We start from the raw sequence: 17,633 nt of genomic DNA, 5'->3' as shown, positions 1-17,633 counted from the left end.
ATGATTACTACCACGTGTCGAAGTATCTGAAACTTTTTTAAACACGCTATATATATTTTGTAACAAACTTTTATCTAAAATTGTCAGTGCAGCTTAGTAGTCCAGGTGTTAATCATTACAGTGTAGTACGCCAGAGAATCGATTTAGTTTTTGTTAACTCCACTACAGATGTGCGAGAGGAAGTTTACCTCAGTGACAGAATTAAGCACAGCAATCTCGTCTTTAGGAATACAGACTAACTGCGAAATTGCTTGGCTAGGATATCCAGATTTACAGATTTTGCTTTGTGTATTGTAAAACAACATTGGTGCACTTCATTGGATAGGTTTTATTTATACTCTTTGCTAGGAAAAAATGAGTTTGTTAAATCTGCATTTTTATTTGGATTCCTACTCACTACATTTCAATTTCATTTTGTTTACAAATAAAAATGCCTAGGAAACAGTCAAGTCTTTCTGATTACACCAGAATGGCTAATAGACAGGTCTACGCCATCTGAAGAACCCAATAAAGATCATGACACGAGACTCACTTCGGGTTGAGAACATCAGGCTTTGACTAGCTCTTTGGAAGTTCCTTTCAAGAAACATAACTCCGATCGGGAGTGTTGTGCATTATCTCGCACCTCTGACCTCTTCACTCACACAGGCTTTAAGTTACTCGTCCCCAATGTAACATCGTACAAACAGAAAATTTGACGGGAATCGGCACAGACGAGGGACTTCTTACACCAAAAATCCCACTTATTCTTATCAGTTTATCACTTCCCTTTAAATGTGTGCAATTCACGGTTATGCCAGACCACAAACAAAACACAACACCAGATGCTGCGTGATGCGGGTGTGGACCTTGGCGTCAGTCGCTTTTTGCACGGGCAGCTTTATATGGCTCTCTCCTGTGTTAGTGAAGCAAACAGTCTCTTTGTGCATGTCCCCAATCACACTGCTTCAAACACTGTATACAAAAAAGTCTGATTAGTAAAAAATATGTATGTGGGCAACACCAAGCTTGTCACCTAGTCAAATAATGAAAACAAACAAAAAATATATATACAATCAGTAAATAAGATACTTTGATTTCCACAGAGCAGTTATCAGTGTACAAGGGGGGTCCCAGAAGAAACCGGATTGTTGTCATAAAAAATTTATTGATGAACCTTTTTACAAAATTACTTCAGTCACCTTCAAAATACTCTTCATTACATGCGATGCACTTGTCAAGTCTCTTTTCCCGCTGTTGGAAGCATGTTTGGAACTCTTCAACTGTGATATTGTCCAGTGCCCTTTGCGAAGCTGTTTTTACTTTGTGGAAATAGGAAAAAATCGCACGGGGCTAGGTCCGGCGAATACGGAGTGTGAGGAATGACAGACCACCTCTGAGATGCCAAATAGTGGGTCATTCGTAAGGCCGTGTGTACTGGAGCATTGTGGTGATGCAGAAACCAGTCACCTGATCGCCAAAGTTCTGGGCATTTCCTCTGCACATCCTCTCGCAGACGCCTTAAAACATCCAAGTAAAAGTGCTGGTTAACAGTCTGGCCAGGGGGTACGAATTCCCGGCGCACAATTCCACGAACACCAAAAAAGACAGTGATCAGCATCTCCACATTTGACCTCACTCGCCTCGCTTTTTTTGGTCTGGGAGAGTTGGGAGTCCTCCACTGGCTTGACGCTTGCTCGGTTTCTGGGTCATACCTGTAACACCAACTCTCATCCCCTGTAATGACTATGTTCAAGAAGTCTGGACCACGTGCAGTCTCTGTTTTCAAATCCTGACACACATTCATGCAGATGGTTTTTTGCTCCTGTGTGATAAGGCACGGAATAAATTTAGCAGCAATGCGTCTCATGTGCAAATCCTCACTCAAAATCCACTGGAACGAGCTCCAACTGATTCCTGTCTCAGCTGAAATTTGGTCGATCGTTTGGCGACGATCCTCGTTGATCTTTTGGCGGACCTTTTCAATGTTCTCCTCATTTCGCAATGTTGAAGGGCGTCCAGAATGAACTCGGTCTTCGACACACATCTCACCATGTTTAAAGCGCCCAAACCACCCGTAAACCTGTGTGCGGCTCATAGCGTCGTCCTGGAAAGCTTCCTGAAGCATTTGGTGTGTCTCCATTGCAGCTTTTTTAAGCAGGAAACAAAATTTCACACACACTCTTTGTTCTTTTAAAGTTGCCATAATGACTTTGCAGAGGTAACCCGCCAACAGTGAGGGAAACACAATACCAGACTTGCACGTTCAGCTCTACACTGGCGCCGTCTGCACAGCTGTTTCATGGAGGTCTGTACTAACGCCATCTAGTGTGAGAACCTTTACGTCTACGAGTGACAGCGAACTCGGAGTCCGGTTTCTTTTGGGTCCCCCCTCGTACATCAAGTATCATACTAACAAGTAATATCTTGGACCTCTTCCTAGATAAACTTCCCAGTACATTGACAACATTATGACTTTCCATCTCACATGAAACTGTCTTATGTCTTTCCATCTAAAATTAAACTATCTTACTGGCAGATTTCAAGAGATCAATCAATAAAGAGAATCCAGAATGGAATGTATCAATATTATGACAATGATAGTTGCTACTCACCACATAGCAAAGATGCTGAGGAGCAGATAGGCACAGCAAAAAGAATATTAGAAAGTGAGCTATGGGCCAACAAGGCCTTTGTCAGAGATAGAAAACACACAGCTGATAAACATATGAACGTGACTGCAGTCTCTGGCTGTGGCCTCAGGTGCAAGTGAGCTGCAATTGTGTGTGTGTGTGTGTGTGTGTGTGTGTGTGTGTGTGTGTGTGTGTGTTCTACCTCCAACAACGTCCTTGTTAACTGAAAGCTCATTTTCTGAAAGCCTTTTGGCTGTGCCCACCTGCAACTCAGTATCTCTGCTACATGGTGAAGAGTGACTATCTTCTTCATAATATTGCTACAATCAATGAAGAGGGTGTCAGATGATTTCTGCACATCTCCGAACCAGTTTCAGAACACAAACTAAATTCAATTACTAACAAATTCACCTTCATTAACAGTTTTTCCATCATCAAATCTGTTGTAAATTGAACTATAGTAAGACACCACCTCTAAATCGTATGCTGCATCTCGACCTGAAATACGCTGCCCGATGACTGAAGTGAAGTGTCCAGAAGACGTGGCCGGATGACAGTGTAACACTAATTATTTACGTGACGGCCAGTGGTGCGTGTGTGTTAGAGTCGCGATTCTTTGTGACACACAGAATGGCCACCAGAGAGTGTTAATCTCGTTCGTGCTTCACGTTGTTATCGGCCCGGAAGGATATATAAGGGGCATAAACAGTGTCAGAAGTCGAGTAATCTCTGAGGAGGACACAGATCCTGTGAGACAGCGCTATCAGCACGTGACAAAGTTTGAAAGAAACTGCCGGCCGGCTAGTCGAGTCGTGCAGTACAGAGATTTGCCGGTCAGTCACGTGTGACAGTGGCCCGATGTCCGAGTGCGTGGGAACGTGAGGGCAGACATACTAGTCTAGTTTCTGGCCAACCACAACCAGGGTTGCCACAAGTTTCCCCAAGTGAAATTCCCTGATATTTCCCCGATTTCCACACAAGTTTTAGCATTTTTCCCTGACAAATTTTGAGGTATCGAGGGTAAGTTAAAACTTAAGTCGACAACCCGTCATTGCCACAATGGTACAAGAAATAATAGTGTAAACGAGGAAATATCTAAAAAAGCTTGCAAGCAGATGGCGTTTCCCAATGTGAGCAAAAATCTTAAGTACTAACATTAATATATTTTGTAATGAACTGTTTTTAGATGGAGAAAGCAAGCCACACGGTACGTGTGTCTCATTAAGACCACAATATTATTTCATTTCAATGAAATGAAACACATTCGGTGACAAAAGTACGCATTTCCTCAGAGTCACAAGACAGATTTAAAATAGGTTCACTGACTTTGGAAATAACCTCAGAAAAAAGTAGGCCTCTCAAAAGAAGCGTATAAGAAGGGGAAGAATTGTGTAAATCAGCACTGTAGGTGACCACCAATACAATGTCGGTTCTACTACGTTCGTTATTGTCAATTATTAGCCACTGCGTTATATCTATTATTTTACAGGTATTTCGAAAAATACACGAGTAAGTGGCATACAAACTACCAGCAACTGACACAATTTTCTTCTTCTCATTGTCCGTACTTTCTAATATGTTACCTACTTTTGAAGTGCCAAAATGTACTAGAATAAATAAAAGTCTATAAAACGCGACACTGTACAATGTGCTTGTGGTGAGACAGTTGCAGTTCCTGAAATCCATCGCCCGTGGCCTCTGGCCCGCCGAGGAGCACCGCAGTCCCGGTCCACGGATAAACCGTGAAAATTTGCTGCGTTTAAACCACGCACAGGAGTTGACCGGCCTGCGGGCGGGTCGGTGGGAGTAGATCTGACGAGCAGGGCTCGCACACCAGGGGGGACCGAGCGGCTTCAGGTCGGCGAGCCTCACCCGTTACAGGTACCCACACAAATCCAGCTATTCACGAGCCGCAGACAGCGTGTCGACGAAATGAGACTGGGGCGATCGGTCCGCACGACAGGTAATTTGTTCGATTACTCTGAGAATCGATAATGATGAGGATAGGTAGCAACTCACTGTAAAGATGATTGCCGAGGCACCGACAGGACGTATAAAAGACAATTGTCCTCTCACAACTAAATTTTCAGCCATAGCTTTTGTCAGAAAACAAGAGCGCACATATACACACACGCATTCAAACAATCACACAGACACAACAAGTGCACACATGTTGTTGTTGTGGTCTTCAGTCGTGAGACTGGTTTGATGCAGCTCTCCATGCTACTCTATCCTGTGCAAGCTTCTTCATCTTCCAGTACCTACTGCAACCTACATCCTTCTGAATCTGCTTAGTGTATTCATCTCTTGGTCTCCCTCTACCATTTTTACCCTCCACGCTGCCCTCCAATGCTAAATTTGTGATCCCTTGATGCCTCAGAACATGTCCTACCAACCGGTCCCTTCTTCTAGTCAAGTTGTGCCACATGCTCCTCTTCTCCCCAATCCTATTCAATACCTCCTCATTGGTTATGTGATCTACCCATCTAATCTTCAGCATTCTTCTGTAGCACCACATTTGAAAAGCTTCTATTCTCTTTTTGTCTAAACTACTTATCGTCCACGTTTCACTTCCATACATGGCTACAATCCATACGAATACTTTCAGAAACGACTTCCTGACACTTAAATCTATACTCGATGTTAACAAATTTCTCTGCTTCAGAAACGCTTACATTGCCATTGCCAGTCTACATTTTATATCCTCTCTACTTCGACTATCATTAGTTATTCTGCTCCCCAAATAGCAAAACTCATTTACTACTTTAAGCGTCTCATTTTCTAATCTAATTCCCTCAGCATAGTCGTGTGAAGTTAGCACCCCTTTTTCGAGAAATATACATTTTTTTCAGAGTTCTTGATAGATATGGCATAGTTCTAGAGTTCTTTGTACAAAATTTCAATAGTTCTGCAGAATTTAGCGAAGAAAACAACAATATTCGAAAAAAATTTCGTATCGAAAACGTTCTTTGGAAATTTCCGCAAAATGTAAATAAGTACAAGAGTTCTGAGCACAGTTCTGAACAGAGCTCCAAGAGTTCTTTCGAAAATCCAAGTAACGTTTTTTTGTGCAGCTAATAGTTTACGAGATAATTGCATTTTAATGAGAAAATCTTTTCACTTACTGTGAAGTTGGCACCCTTTTTTTCAGAAAGATATATTTTTTTTAGAGTTCTTGATAGATATGGCATAGTTCTAGAGTTCTTTGTACAAAATTTCAATAGTTCTGCAGAATTTAGGGAAGAAAACAACAATACTCGAAAAAATTTTCGTATCGAAAACGTTCTTTGGCAATTTCCGCAAAATGTAAATAAGTACAAGAGTTCAGAACACAATTCTGAACAGAGCTCCAAGAGTTCTTTCGAAAATCCAAGTAACATTTTTTTGTGCAGCTAATAGTTTACGAGATAATTACATTTTAATGAGAAAATCTTTTCACTTACTGTGAAGTTGGCACCCTTTTTTTCAGAAATGTATACTTTTTTCAGATTTCTTGGTAGATATGCCATAGTTCTAGAGTTCTTTGTACAAAATTTCAATAGTTCTGCAGAATTTAGCGAAGAAAACAACAATATTCGAAAAAAATTTCGTATCGAAAACGTTCTTTGGAAATTTCCGCAAAATGTAAATAAGTACAAGAGTTCTGAGCACAGTTCTGAACAGAGCTCCAAGAGTTCTTTCGAAAATCCAAGTAACGTTTTTTTGTGCAGCTAATAGTTTACGAGATAATTGCATTTTAATGAGAAAATCTTTTCACTTACTGTGAAGTTGGCACCCTTTTTTTCAGAAAGATATATTTTTTTTAGAGTTCTTGATAGATATGGCATAGTTCTAGAGTTCTTTGTACAAAATTTCAATAGTTCTGCAGAATTTAGGGAAGAAAACAACAATACTCGAAAAAATTTTCGTATCGAAAACGTTCTTTGGCAATTTCCGCAAAATGTAAATAAGTACAAGAGTTCAGAACACAATTCTGAACAGAGCTCCAAGAGTTCTTTCGAAAATCCAAGTAACATTTTTTTGTGCAGCTAATAGTTTACGAGATAATTGCATTTTAATGAGAAAATCTTTTCACTTACTGTGAAGTTGGCACCCTTTTTTTCACAAATGTATACTTTTTTCAGATTTCTTGATAGATATGCCATAGTTCTAGAGTTCTTTGTACAAAATTTCAATAGTTCTGCAAAATTTAGCGACGAAAACAATATTCGAAAAAATTTTCGTATCGAAGACATTCTTCGTCAATTTTCGCAAATTGTAAATAAGTACAACAGTTCTGAGCACAGTTCTGAACAGAACTCCAAGAGTTCTATCGAAAACCCTATTAACATTTTTTTGTGCAGCTAATAGTTTACGAGATAATTGCAATTTAAGGAGAAAATCTTTTCACTTACTGTGAAGTTGGCACCCTTTTTTTCAGAAATGTATACTTTTTTCAGATTTCTTGGTAGATATGCCATAGTTCTAGAGTTCTTTGTACAAAATTTCAATAGTTCTGCAAAATTTAGCGACGAAAACAATATTCGAAAATATTTTCGTATCGAAGACATTCTTCGTCAATTTTCGCAAATTGTAAATAAGTACAACAGTTCTGAGCACAGTTCTGAACAGAACTCCAAGAGTTCTATCGAAAACCCTATTAACATTTTTTTGTGCAGCTAATAGTTTACGAAATAATTGCAATTTAAGGAGAAAATCTTTTCATTTACTGTGAAGTTGGCACCCTTTTCTTCAGAAATGTATATTTCTTTCACAGTTCTTGACAGGTATGCCATAGTTCTAGAGTTCTTTGTACAAAATTTCAATAGTTCTGCAGAATTTAGGGAAGAAAACAACAATACTCGAAAAAAATTTTCTATCGAAATCATTTTTTGTCAATTTTCGCAAAAATTAAACTGGTACAACAGTTCTGAGGACAGTTCTGAACAGAACCCCAAGAACTCTATCGAAAATCCTAATAACATTTGTCTATGGCGATAATAGTTTGTGATAAATTGATTTAATGTGGGACACACTTTCTCTACAGAAAATATAAATATATTCGTACAACAGTTCTGATGACAGTTCTGGACACCACGTGAAGAGTTCTATCGAAATTCCTAGTAGAATTTTTTAGTGCAGGTAATAGTTTAAGAGGTAATCGCAACTTAATTAAGAACCCCATAAGAGCTCCTACTGTGAAGCTGGCACCCTTTTTTTCAGAAATATATATTTTTTTCAGAGTTCTTGATAGATAAGTCATAGTTATAGAGTTCTCGGTACAAAATTTCAATAGTTATGCAGAATTTAGCGAAGAAAACAACATTGTATAACAAAGCTGATTCAGGAACCCTTTCCTTTTGATACAATTCTTCCTGTTGCCACAATAAATCACTTGTGCATAGATTCCAACTGTACTGATCATTACAAAAATACAACCATTGACCAGCGGCGCACATTTCTTGCAGCGTTGTACAAAGCATTCGGCTTATCCGCTGTGAAAATATCACACTTAACGCTATTTTAAAATTTACGGTGGATGGCTTCCGTTTATCTACAATGTCAGCATCTATCGAATTATCTTCATGCAAACGTGATGCCTGGATCACTCACTTCCCCTTTTAGGTACGGAGGAAACTAGAGTTCAGTCTTGTGGAAGTCAAAAAAGGAAATGTGGGCAGCCCTTCTTTTACTGATAGCAAACTCTAGAGAAATCTCCACACTTGTTTTTCTTCATCATGCCAACAAAAGAAAAACTCTCCCTTCATAGCTCTATTATCATTCCAGTACTAGTAAACCAGTTGTCCGCTTTCACATTTCGACCTGACTGATATATAGGTTTACACAGTCACAGAACAACATCAAATTGTTTATTGCTCAGTTGGTAAATCCTTCTGGTTGCAACACAGCGTATATTTCCAAATTGTACAGGTACAATACTTAACAATCCACACTTAAGAATCCATACTCGTTTGTTTTGATTGATACATATTGGCGAAAACTGTACCTTCCACAGAATCCTTCCAGCTTCTTGCCTACTGTAACATTTTCTCCAAGGGTGTAAGATTTGTGGTAGTTGCGTACAAACACAGTAAATATTTCCCGAATAGCTGTTAGCTTGTCTAATTGTCTCCTTTCATCACGAATAGCGCGACTGTAAAATCTAAGGCTCTCCAGAATAAATTTGAAACGTTTTATGTTCGTTTGCGAGGTGAAATTTTTCAATGCCATCACCATCAGTTCCACACAGATCTTCCAGGCTTTATCTGTTACTTTTGTTAACAACAATTAAAAACAAGAGACTGATGAAGGCTTTCAATTCAATATCATCTATTGATTTTACCCCTCTCTCACGCTGAAATGAGGCTTTGATGCTCTCAAAATTCTGATTGGAATACAAAACTACAATAGACAAATATCGTCATCTATGAGGTAATTACAGCATCACAAATGCTGCTTTGGCTGCACCTATTGGTACAGGTAAATTTCGAATAATATTATGCTCTTCGAACAATATGCTTCGAATTTCTTCAACATTATCTAGTACTTCCCACTTAAAATAATAAAATTCCTATAAAATAACGCAACCAGGCGCAGTGTATTAATCTGATATTTGACGTTCAGACAGCGGACACTGACTATTAAACAGTTCAAACAGAATTTAAGTGCAGTTTACATTCTGGATTAGCTTTGTACTACTTACTACGTTGATAAACAAATAAACTAATCGCTGAAATGAAATACGAAAGGGCACAGTGGATAAAAACGAGCAATCGGCTCATATCTCATCAAGAGAGCATTAGCGTCGATACTGAATCATACATACAACAATGAAAGGCACACATGAAGTGTATATTTTTAGAATCAGGAAGAACCAGATGAATTTTATCACGTAAAACAGTAATTGTTTTGAACTCTCATGACATCCAGGACCCACTAACAGCTAAAAATATGCCCAGGACCCTCATGGATGAAAGTTATATTGCAACATCACCAGCCCCTAGGATACATAAAACATGTGCTGTGTGTAACGAATAAATTTGAAATTGATGTCGTTAATATTGTTGCAAACATTTGTTCTAGTTAGAAAGGAAGTGTGGAAGTTTGATGAGTTACACTACAGCGAGAGTTAAAAGTCTTTACAATGTATAGAAATGTAAGTATATTTACTGAATATATCGTACAAACGAACTAAGTAGTATGTTTAAATCCTAATTCAATACATGACTAATAGAGGTGTTATAATGTTGAGGGGATACAGTATTAAAGTTAATAAGAAGTTCGAAATTTGTAAATAAGAACCTCGTTTATTTGGTCCTCAATAATCCGGATTTCCGGTTTATCCGGATTCATATTTTGTGTCCCTTGGTATTTTTCTCTTTTTTTTCTTATAACACGAAGATGTGTAGTCGGTGAGGTACATAGGCTGCTTATCACCAGGCCGGTAATTTAGTCTAGTACTGTTTGATAAGGAACTCGGAGTGTGTGAATGACATTGTTTCTCAAGTATGGTACATTAATATAACGGTGTATTGATGCCCATCAAGTAAGTTGCATAGTAACCACGCCAACAGCACTCCACCACAGCTCATTGTACCTCTGGTGCGATTCTCGACAGGTGTGACACCATCTGGTTAGTGGCGCGTGTGAATGTATCTGCTCTCTCAGCCATCTGTTTGTTTTGCACTGACGAGCCTTCTCTCCTTGAATCATCTAAGCGTGCACATCCCACGCTTCCACCTACAGTTACTACAGTCAGTCTTAAGAAGGTGTACTGGCATTTGTATAGTGCTGAACATTTAGACTTTTTGTATTTAGTAGAATATACATCCGGTTTTCGATTTTCGGTTTTCCAAAATAAAAAGTGAGAATTTACGATCGTACTCATAGCTGTACTTCCAGCAGTACTTCATCTCCTGCGTTCCCAATTTCGTAGAAGTTGTCCTACGAAAATTGCAGAAGAAGCACTCCTGGACGAAAGGATATTGTGACGATATTCTTTGGTCACAGCCTCGGGTTAGAGACCCGGTCCGCCACACAGTTTTTATCTGCCAGTAAGTTTCACATCGGCGCACACCCACTGCAGAGTGAACACACAATCTATTTCATAATCTACTGGCACAATAAAAATGTTATGAGGATTTTTAAAAGAACTCTTTCGGTGCTATCCAGAACTGGTAGCAAAAGGGTTGTGCCAATTTATTATAATGTAGACCAAGTGGGTCTCTCGAAAATGCTATTATCTCATTAACTGTTATCCCCACAAAAAATGTTATTACAGTTGTCGGTAGAACTCCTGGGGTCGTATTAAGAAATGCCGTCAGATCTTTTGTACGAATTTATTACTTTTACATGACAAAAGTGAGTCCCACATTAATTATCTCATATAATGTCATCGTCACAAATAATGTTATTATAGTTTTTGGTAGAACTCTGTGGGTGATATTCAGAACTGTCATCAGAACTATTCTACGAATTTTGCTATATTAGATAAAGTGAGTATCAGATTAAAACAATTATTGTATAAACTATTATCGCCACAAAAATGTTCTTATCATTTTCATTGCAACTCTTCCGGTGCTATCCAGAACTGCCAACAGAACTGTTATACAAATTTATTTTTTCCAAACTGACAAATAATTTTTTACCATACCAAAATTTTGCCGTGTTATTGTTTTCTTCCCGAAATTCTGTAGAACTATTCGTGTTTTGAGCAGGGAAATCTAGAACTATTGCATATATATCAAGAACTGTGAAAAAAATTTATATTTATCGTAAAAGGGGTTCAAACTTCACGGGAAATGCTCATAAGCATTCCTTAATAATGGCAGTTACTACGTAAACAATTACCTGCACAGAATATGTTACTAGTTTTCTCGATAGAACTCTTACAATGCTATCCAGAGCTGGCATCAGAGCATACGAACAGACATAATTTTTTTTTTTTTTTGAGTAAGAGTGCCCCACAATTAATCAATTACCATACAAACTATTACAACCACAAAAAATGTTATTATGATTATAGATAGAAGTCTTGACGTGTTAACCAGAACTGTTCATCAAAACTGTTGAACGAATTTACTTTTTCTGTGGAGAAAGTGGGTCTAACATCAAAGCAGTTACCGTATAAACTATCATCGCCACAAAAAGATGTTATTAGGATTTTCGATAGAGCTCTTGGTGTTCTGTTCAGAACTGTTGTAGGAATTTACTTTTTGCGAAAATTGACAAAGAATGCATTCGATACGAAAAATTTTTCGAGTATTGTTGTTTTTTTCGCTAAATTATGCAGGACTATTCAAATTTTGTACAAATAACTCTAGAACTGTGACATTTCTATCAAGAACTCTGAAAATATATATATATTTCTGAAGAAAAGGATTCCAACTTCACAGTAAGTGAAGAGGTTCCCTAATTAAATTGCAATTATATCGTAACGTGTTAGCTGCACAAAAAATTGTAATTAGGATATTCTATAGAACTATTGGGGTTCTGTTCAGAACTGCCCTCAGAACTGTTGTCCGAATTTACTTTTTGTGAAAATTAATAACGAATGTTTGCTATAAGAAATTTTTTTCGAGTATTGTTGTTTTCTTCGTTAAATTCTGCAGAACTATTGAAATTTTGTACAAAGAACTCTAGAACTATGCCATATCTATCAAGAACTCTGAAAAAAATATATATTTCTAAAAAAAAAGGTGCCAACTTCACAGTAAGTGAAAAGATTTTCTCATTAAAATGCAATTATCTCGTAAACTATTAGCTGCACAAAAAAATGTTACTTGGCTTTTCGATAGAACTCTTGGAGTTCTGTTCAGAACTGTGCTCAGAACTGTTGTACTTATTTACAATTTGCGAAAATTGACGAAGAATGTTTTCGATACGAAAATTTTTTCGAATATTGTTTTCGTCGCTAAATTCTGTAGAACTATTGAAATTTTGTACAAAGAACTCTAGAACTATGGCATATCTATCAAGAAATCTGAAAAAAGTATACATTTGTGAAAAAAAGGGTGCCAACTTCACAGTAAGTGAAAAGATTTTCTCCTTAAATTGCAATGATCTCGTAAACTATTAGCTGCGCAAAAAAATGTTACTTGGGTTTTCGATAGAACTCTTGGAGTTCTGTTCAGAACTGTGCTCAGAACTGTTGTACTTATTTACAATTTGCGAAAATTTACGAAGAATGTTTTCGATACGAAAATTTTTTCGAATATTGTTTTCGTCGCTAAATTCTGTAGAACTATTGAAATTTTGTACAAAGAACTCTAGAACTATGGCATATCTATCAAGAAATCTGAAAAAAGTATACATTTGTGAAAAAAAGGGTGCCAACTTCACAGTAAGTGAAAAGATTTTCTCCTTAAATTGCAATGATCTCGTAAACTATTAGCTGCGCAAAAAAATGTTACTTGGGTTTTCGATAGAACTCTTGGAGTTCTGTTCAGAACTGTGCTCAGAACTGTTGTACTTATTTACAATTTGCGAAAATTTACGAAGAATATTTTCGATACGAAAATTTTTTCGAATATTGTTTCCGTCGCTAAATTCTGCAGAACTATTGAAATTTTGTACAAAGAACTCTAGAACTATGGCATATCTATCAAGAATTCTGAAAAAAGTATACATTTCTGAAAAAAAGGGTGCCAGCTTCACAGTAGGAGCTCTTATGGAATTCTTAATTAAGTTGCAATTACCTCTTAAACTATTACCTGCACAAAAAAATTTCACTAGGATTTTCGATAGAACTCTTCACGTGGTGTCCAGAACTGTCATCAGAACTGTTGTACGAATATATTTATATTTTCCGTAAAGAAAGTGTGTCCCATATTAAATCAATTTATCTCAAACCATTATCGCCAGAGAAAAATGTTGTTGGGATTTTCGATAGAGCTCTTGGGGTTCTGTTCAGAACTGTCCTCAGAACTGTTGTACAAGTTTAATTTTTACGAAAATTGACAAAAAATGTTTTCGATACGAAAATTTTTTCGAATTTTGTTGTTTTCTTCGCTAAATTCTGCAGAACTATTGAAATTTTGTACAAAGAACTCTAGAACTATGCCATATCTATCAAGAACTCTGAAAAAAATGTATATTTCTCGAAAAAGGGGTGCTAACTTCACACGACTCCTCAGCATCACCCGACTTAATTCGACTACATTCCATTATCCTCGTTTTGCTTTTGTTGATGTTCATCTTATACCCTCCTTTCAAGACACTGTCCATTCCGTTCAACTGCTCTTCCAAGTCCTTTGCTGTCTCTGACAGAATTACAATGTCATCAGGGAACCTCAAAGTTTTTATTTCTTCTCCATGGATTTTAATACCTACTCTGAACATTTCTTTTGTTTCCTTTACTGCTTGCTCAATATACAGATTGAATAACATCGGGGAGAGGCTACAATCCTGTCTCACTCCCTTCCCAACCACTGCTTCTCTTTCATGCCCCTCGACTCTTATAACTGCCATCTGGTTTCTGTACAAATTGTAAATAGTCTTTCGCTCCCTGTATTTTACCCCTGCCACCTTCAGAATTTAAAAGAGAGTATTCCAGTCAACATTGTTAAAAGTTTTCTCTAAGTCTACAAATGCTAGAAACGTAGGTTTGCCTTTTCTTAATCTTTCTTCTAAGATAAGCCGTAGGGTCAGTATTGCCTCATGTGTTCCAATATCCAAACTGATCTTTTACGAGGTCGGCTTCTACCAGTTTTTGCATTCGTCTGTAAATAATTGGTGTTAGTATTTTGCAGCTGTGACTTATTAATTCGGTAATTTTCACATCTGTCAACACCTGCTTTCTTTGGGATTGGAATTATTATATTCTTCTTGAAGTCTGAGGGAATTCCGCCTGTCTCATACATCTTGCTCACCAGATGGTAGAGTTTTGTCAGGACTGGCTCTCCCAAGGCTGTCAGTAGTTCTAATGGAATGTTGCCTACTCCCGGGGCCTTGTTTCGACACACGACCACTGTCTAAGGCCACTGCGTCTACAGTCTCTGAGAATCAGATCCGAACAAACCACTCCTCACGCCTCCTGTCGGGAGCTCCTAGGCTGGCGACAAAAAGTAGTGGCAGCACTGACTGCGAGCTGAGGGGAGTGGTAGGAAGGGGAGGGGGGGGAGTGGGGAAGAAGTGCACACACATACTCAGCCACATCTGGCCATCGACGATGCGTGACACCTCAGCAAACAAACCATTTCATCTACTGAGACGAAAACGAGATTTTTCCAGTGTTTTGTTTGTTCAGATTCCCCTGATGTGTTTGGAATTTCCCCGATTTCCAGAACCTGTGGCAAATCTGACATCTGACTGCCACAAGTTAGGATCACCCTGTGCACCGAGCACGAGCACACGTGACCCCTTCTCAGCTGCGTCTGCCGCCTGGGACACTGGGGAACTGCTCTCCCGTGCACGGGATGCCGTTACACAAATTACAACGGTTGTACGTAGAAGAAAATAATTTAACATTACTCTTTAGTGACATAGTCCAAACATGCAGCTGAAGAAAATAATCTTGTCTTTAATCCATCCTAAATTACAAACAGACAAGATATAATACTCATATTACGCAGCTGTGGTTATACAAAGTAAATTTTACTTTAATGGTCTATAGTTCACCAGATAATGCTTCACATATTTTATTTAAGTTAAATAATCTTACACCACATTTACACTGAAATAATCCTTTATTTGTTCCTTCTTGTAACATTAATTTTTTTTCACCTCTGGAAACATCTAGTAGTAAAGTAGTAAAGTAGTAAAGTAGTGCATCTAAAGATGCACTACTTTAAAATCTTTGATCCAACCAATTTCACTTTACCACTTACTTATCTTCATACCCGACAGTGACTTATCAGCCAAAAACTGGTTTGTGTAACAAATAATAAATGCTGTACAGTATTACACTAGTGATGTGTGGTTCATTCGTAAAAGAGTCTGTCGTGTATTTTAATCACAAAGTGGTTCCTCCAAATGAAATTTAATATTTAAAAATGGTATCTAGCAGTATCCTGATAAATATAATTAACACTTAAAATAACAAGGTAGCAGTCCTCATTTATTATTGTTTCACAGGTTTATAAAAACAAAGAAGTTTTTAAATTCGACTTACTGCAAAAAAACATTGTCAGTGCTATTTATGAATTGCTACCTGATCTACATCTACATCTACGTCTACATTGATACTCCGCAAGCCACCCAACGGTGTGTGGCGGAGGGCACTTTACGTGCCACTGTCATTACCTCCCTTTCCTGTTCCAGTCGCGTATGGTTCGCGGGAAGAACGACTGTCTGAAAGCCTCCGTGCGCGCTCTAATCTCTCTAATTTTACATTCGTGATCTCCTCGGGAGGTATAAGTAGGGGGAAGCAATATATTCAATACCTCTTCCAGAAACGCACCCTCTCGAAACCTGGCGAGCAAGCTACACCGCGATGCAGAGCGCCTCTCTTGCAGAGTCTGCCACTTGAGTTTATTAAACATCTCCGTAACGCTATCACGGTTACCAAATAACCCGGTGACGAAACGCGCCGCTCTTCTTTGGATCTTCTCTATCTCCTCCGTCAACCCGACCTGGTACGGATCCCACACTGATGAGCAATACTCAAGTATAGGTCGAACGAGTGTTTTGTAAGCCACCTCCTTTGTTGATGGACTACATTTTCTAAGCACTCTCCCAATGAATCTCAACCTGGTACCCGCCTTACCAACAATTAATTTTATATGATCATTCCACTTCAAATCGTTCCGTACGCACACTCCCAGATATTTTACAGAAGTAACTGCTGATCTGTGTAGCCATTTTATCATTTAAAAAATTTGTTTCATTGTGAATCCATTGTTGTTACAACAAGAATCAAACATTATTGCAGATTATTACAGCAGGTATTCAAACAACATTACTGTTTCTTCTACACATTTCTAAAATTATTTGTTATATTCCTTCAAAACAGTTTCCGCTTATGTTGACAAGTACTGAGAATTGTACTTTCCTATAAATTTCACATTATTTTTATACATACAGATATAGTGCTCTCAACCTCTCTCACTGTCACTGCCGCCGACGCTACTATCACTGTCGCCGTCTTCGTCACTCTCCGAACGGTCGTCCACCGCTTCGTCTGCTTCGCCGGGCCCTACGTCCTCGAGTGCCTCGAAGTAGAAAGGCTGTAGCTCAGCGTGGACCGTGCCGCGGATTACGAGATTGGGCATCTGCTCGGTCAGCCCGTCTGTGGCTCTGGGGTCACCTGGGCACCCTTCGACACTCAGCTCCCTGTGACAGGAACGGGAGCACTGCTGTTACTGTGACAAACTGAGATCCTTCTGTACTGTGAATGTTTGTACAACAGTATTAAGTATATCTCCACTTCTTAAAACCTCATCAAGTTTTGACACTGCCTTTTTACCAAGCAGCAAGCGTCTCCACAATATCGAGAGATGCTCGCTGCTTGATAAAAAGTAAGACCTTGACGAGGTTTTAAGGTGTAGAGATATAATTTTAGCAACAAAGATCCATATTGTAAGGGCTACAGTCTTTCCAGTTGTTATATACAGATGTGAGACCTGGACCATTACAAATGTGGAACGAATGGTGAAGAATAAACTGCTTTGAGTTGTGATGTTGGAGGAAACTCCTTAGAGCCCCGTGGACTTCAAAGAGAATGAATAGGTTAACATTAGAGCAAATAAAACCAGAGCACTCCCTGGAAGGTCTGATGCTAAAACAAAACCTGACCTACTTTGGAGACATCATGAGAAGATATGTTTCACTGCAAAAAACTCTAATGGTGAGGAAAGGCACTAGAAGAAGAGGACGTCAGAAGGTGAAATGAATCAATCGCATCACAGAAGTAATCTGCTCCAACCTGGAAAGCCTACAGGAGAAAGTGCAGGACAAAAGAAATTGGCATGCTTTGGTTCATGTGATCACAGAGAATTGGAACTGTCTAGACAAATAGAAATAGAAAGAGAGAGAGAGAGAGAGAGAGAGAGAGAGAGAGAGAGAGAGAGAGAGAGAGAGAGAGATTGTTACAAAATTCTAATA

General features: G+C 38.5%; 1 protein-coding gene across 5 annotated transcripts in view; it reads right to left on the bottom strand.

Moving 5' to 3' along the window:
• Positions 1-382: 382 nt before the first annotated feature.
• Positions 383-17,633, bottom strand: part of LOC124616715 — a 55,367-nt gene continuing 38,116 nt past the window's right edge. For 4 of the 5 annotated variants that reach the window (XR_006979868.1, XM_047145074.1, XM_047145073.1 and 1 more), the window contains one exon: positions 16,295-16,862. Coding sequence is in view for 3 of the 5 variants with exons in the window: in XM_047145073.1 (XP_047001029.1) it covers positions 16,625-16,862 (238 nt within the window). In the remaining 2 variants the exon portion in view is untranslated. Of the gene's footprint in view, positions 955-16,294; positions 16,863-17,633 lie in introns of those variants that run through there. The other variant, XM_047145076.1, reaches the window with a different exon arrangement.

This window comes from Schistocerca americana, chromosome 5, assembly GCF_021461395.2.
Source record: "Schistocerca americana isolate TAMUIC-IGC-003095 chromosome 5, iqSchAmer2.1, whole genome shotgun sequence".
In the NCBI taxonomy this organism is placed as follows: domain Eukaryota; kingdom Metazoa; phylum Arthropoda; class Insecta; order Orthoptera; family Acrididae; genus Schistocerca; species Schistocerca americana.
This window is presented reverse-complemented; position numbering and strand designations above follow the sequence as displayed.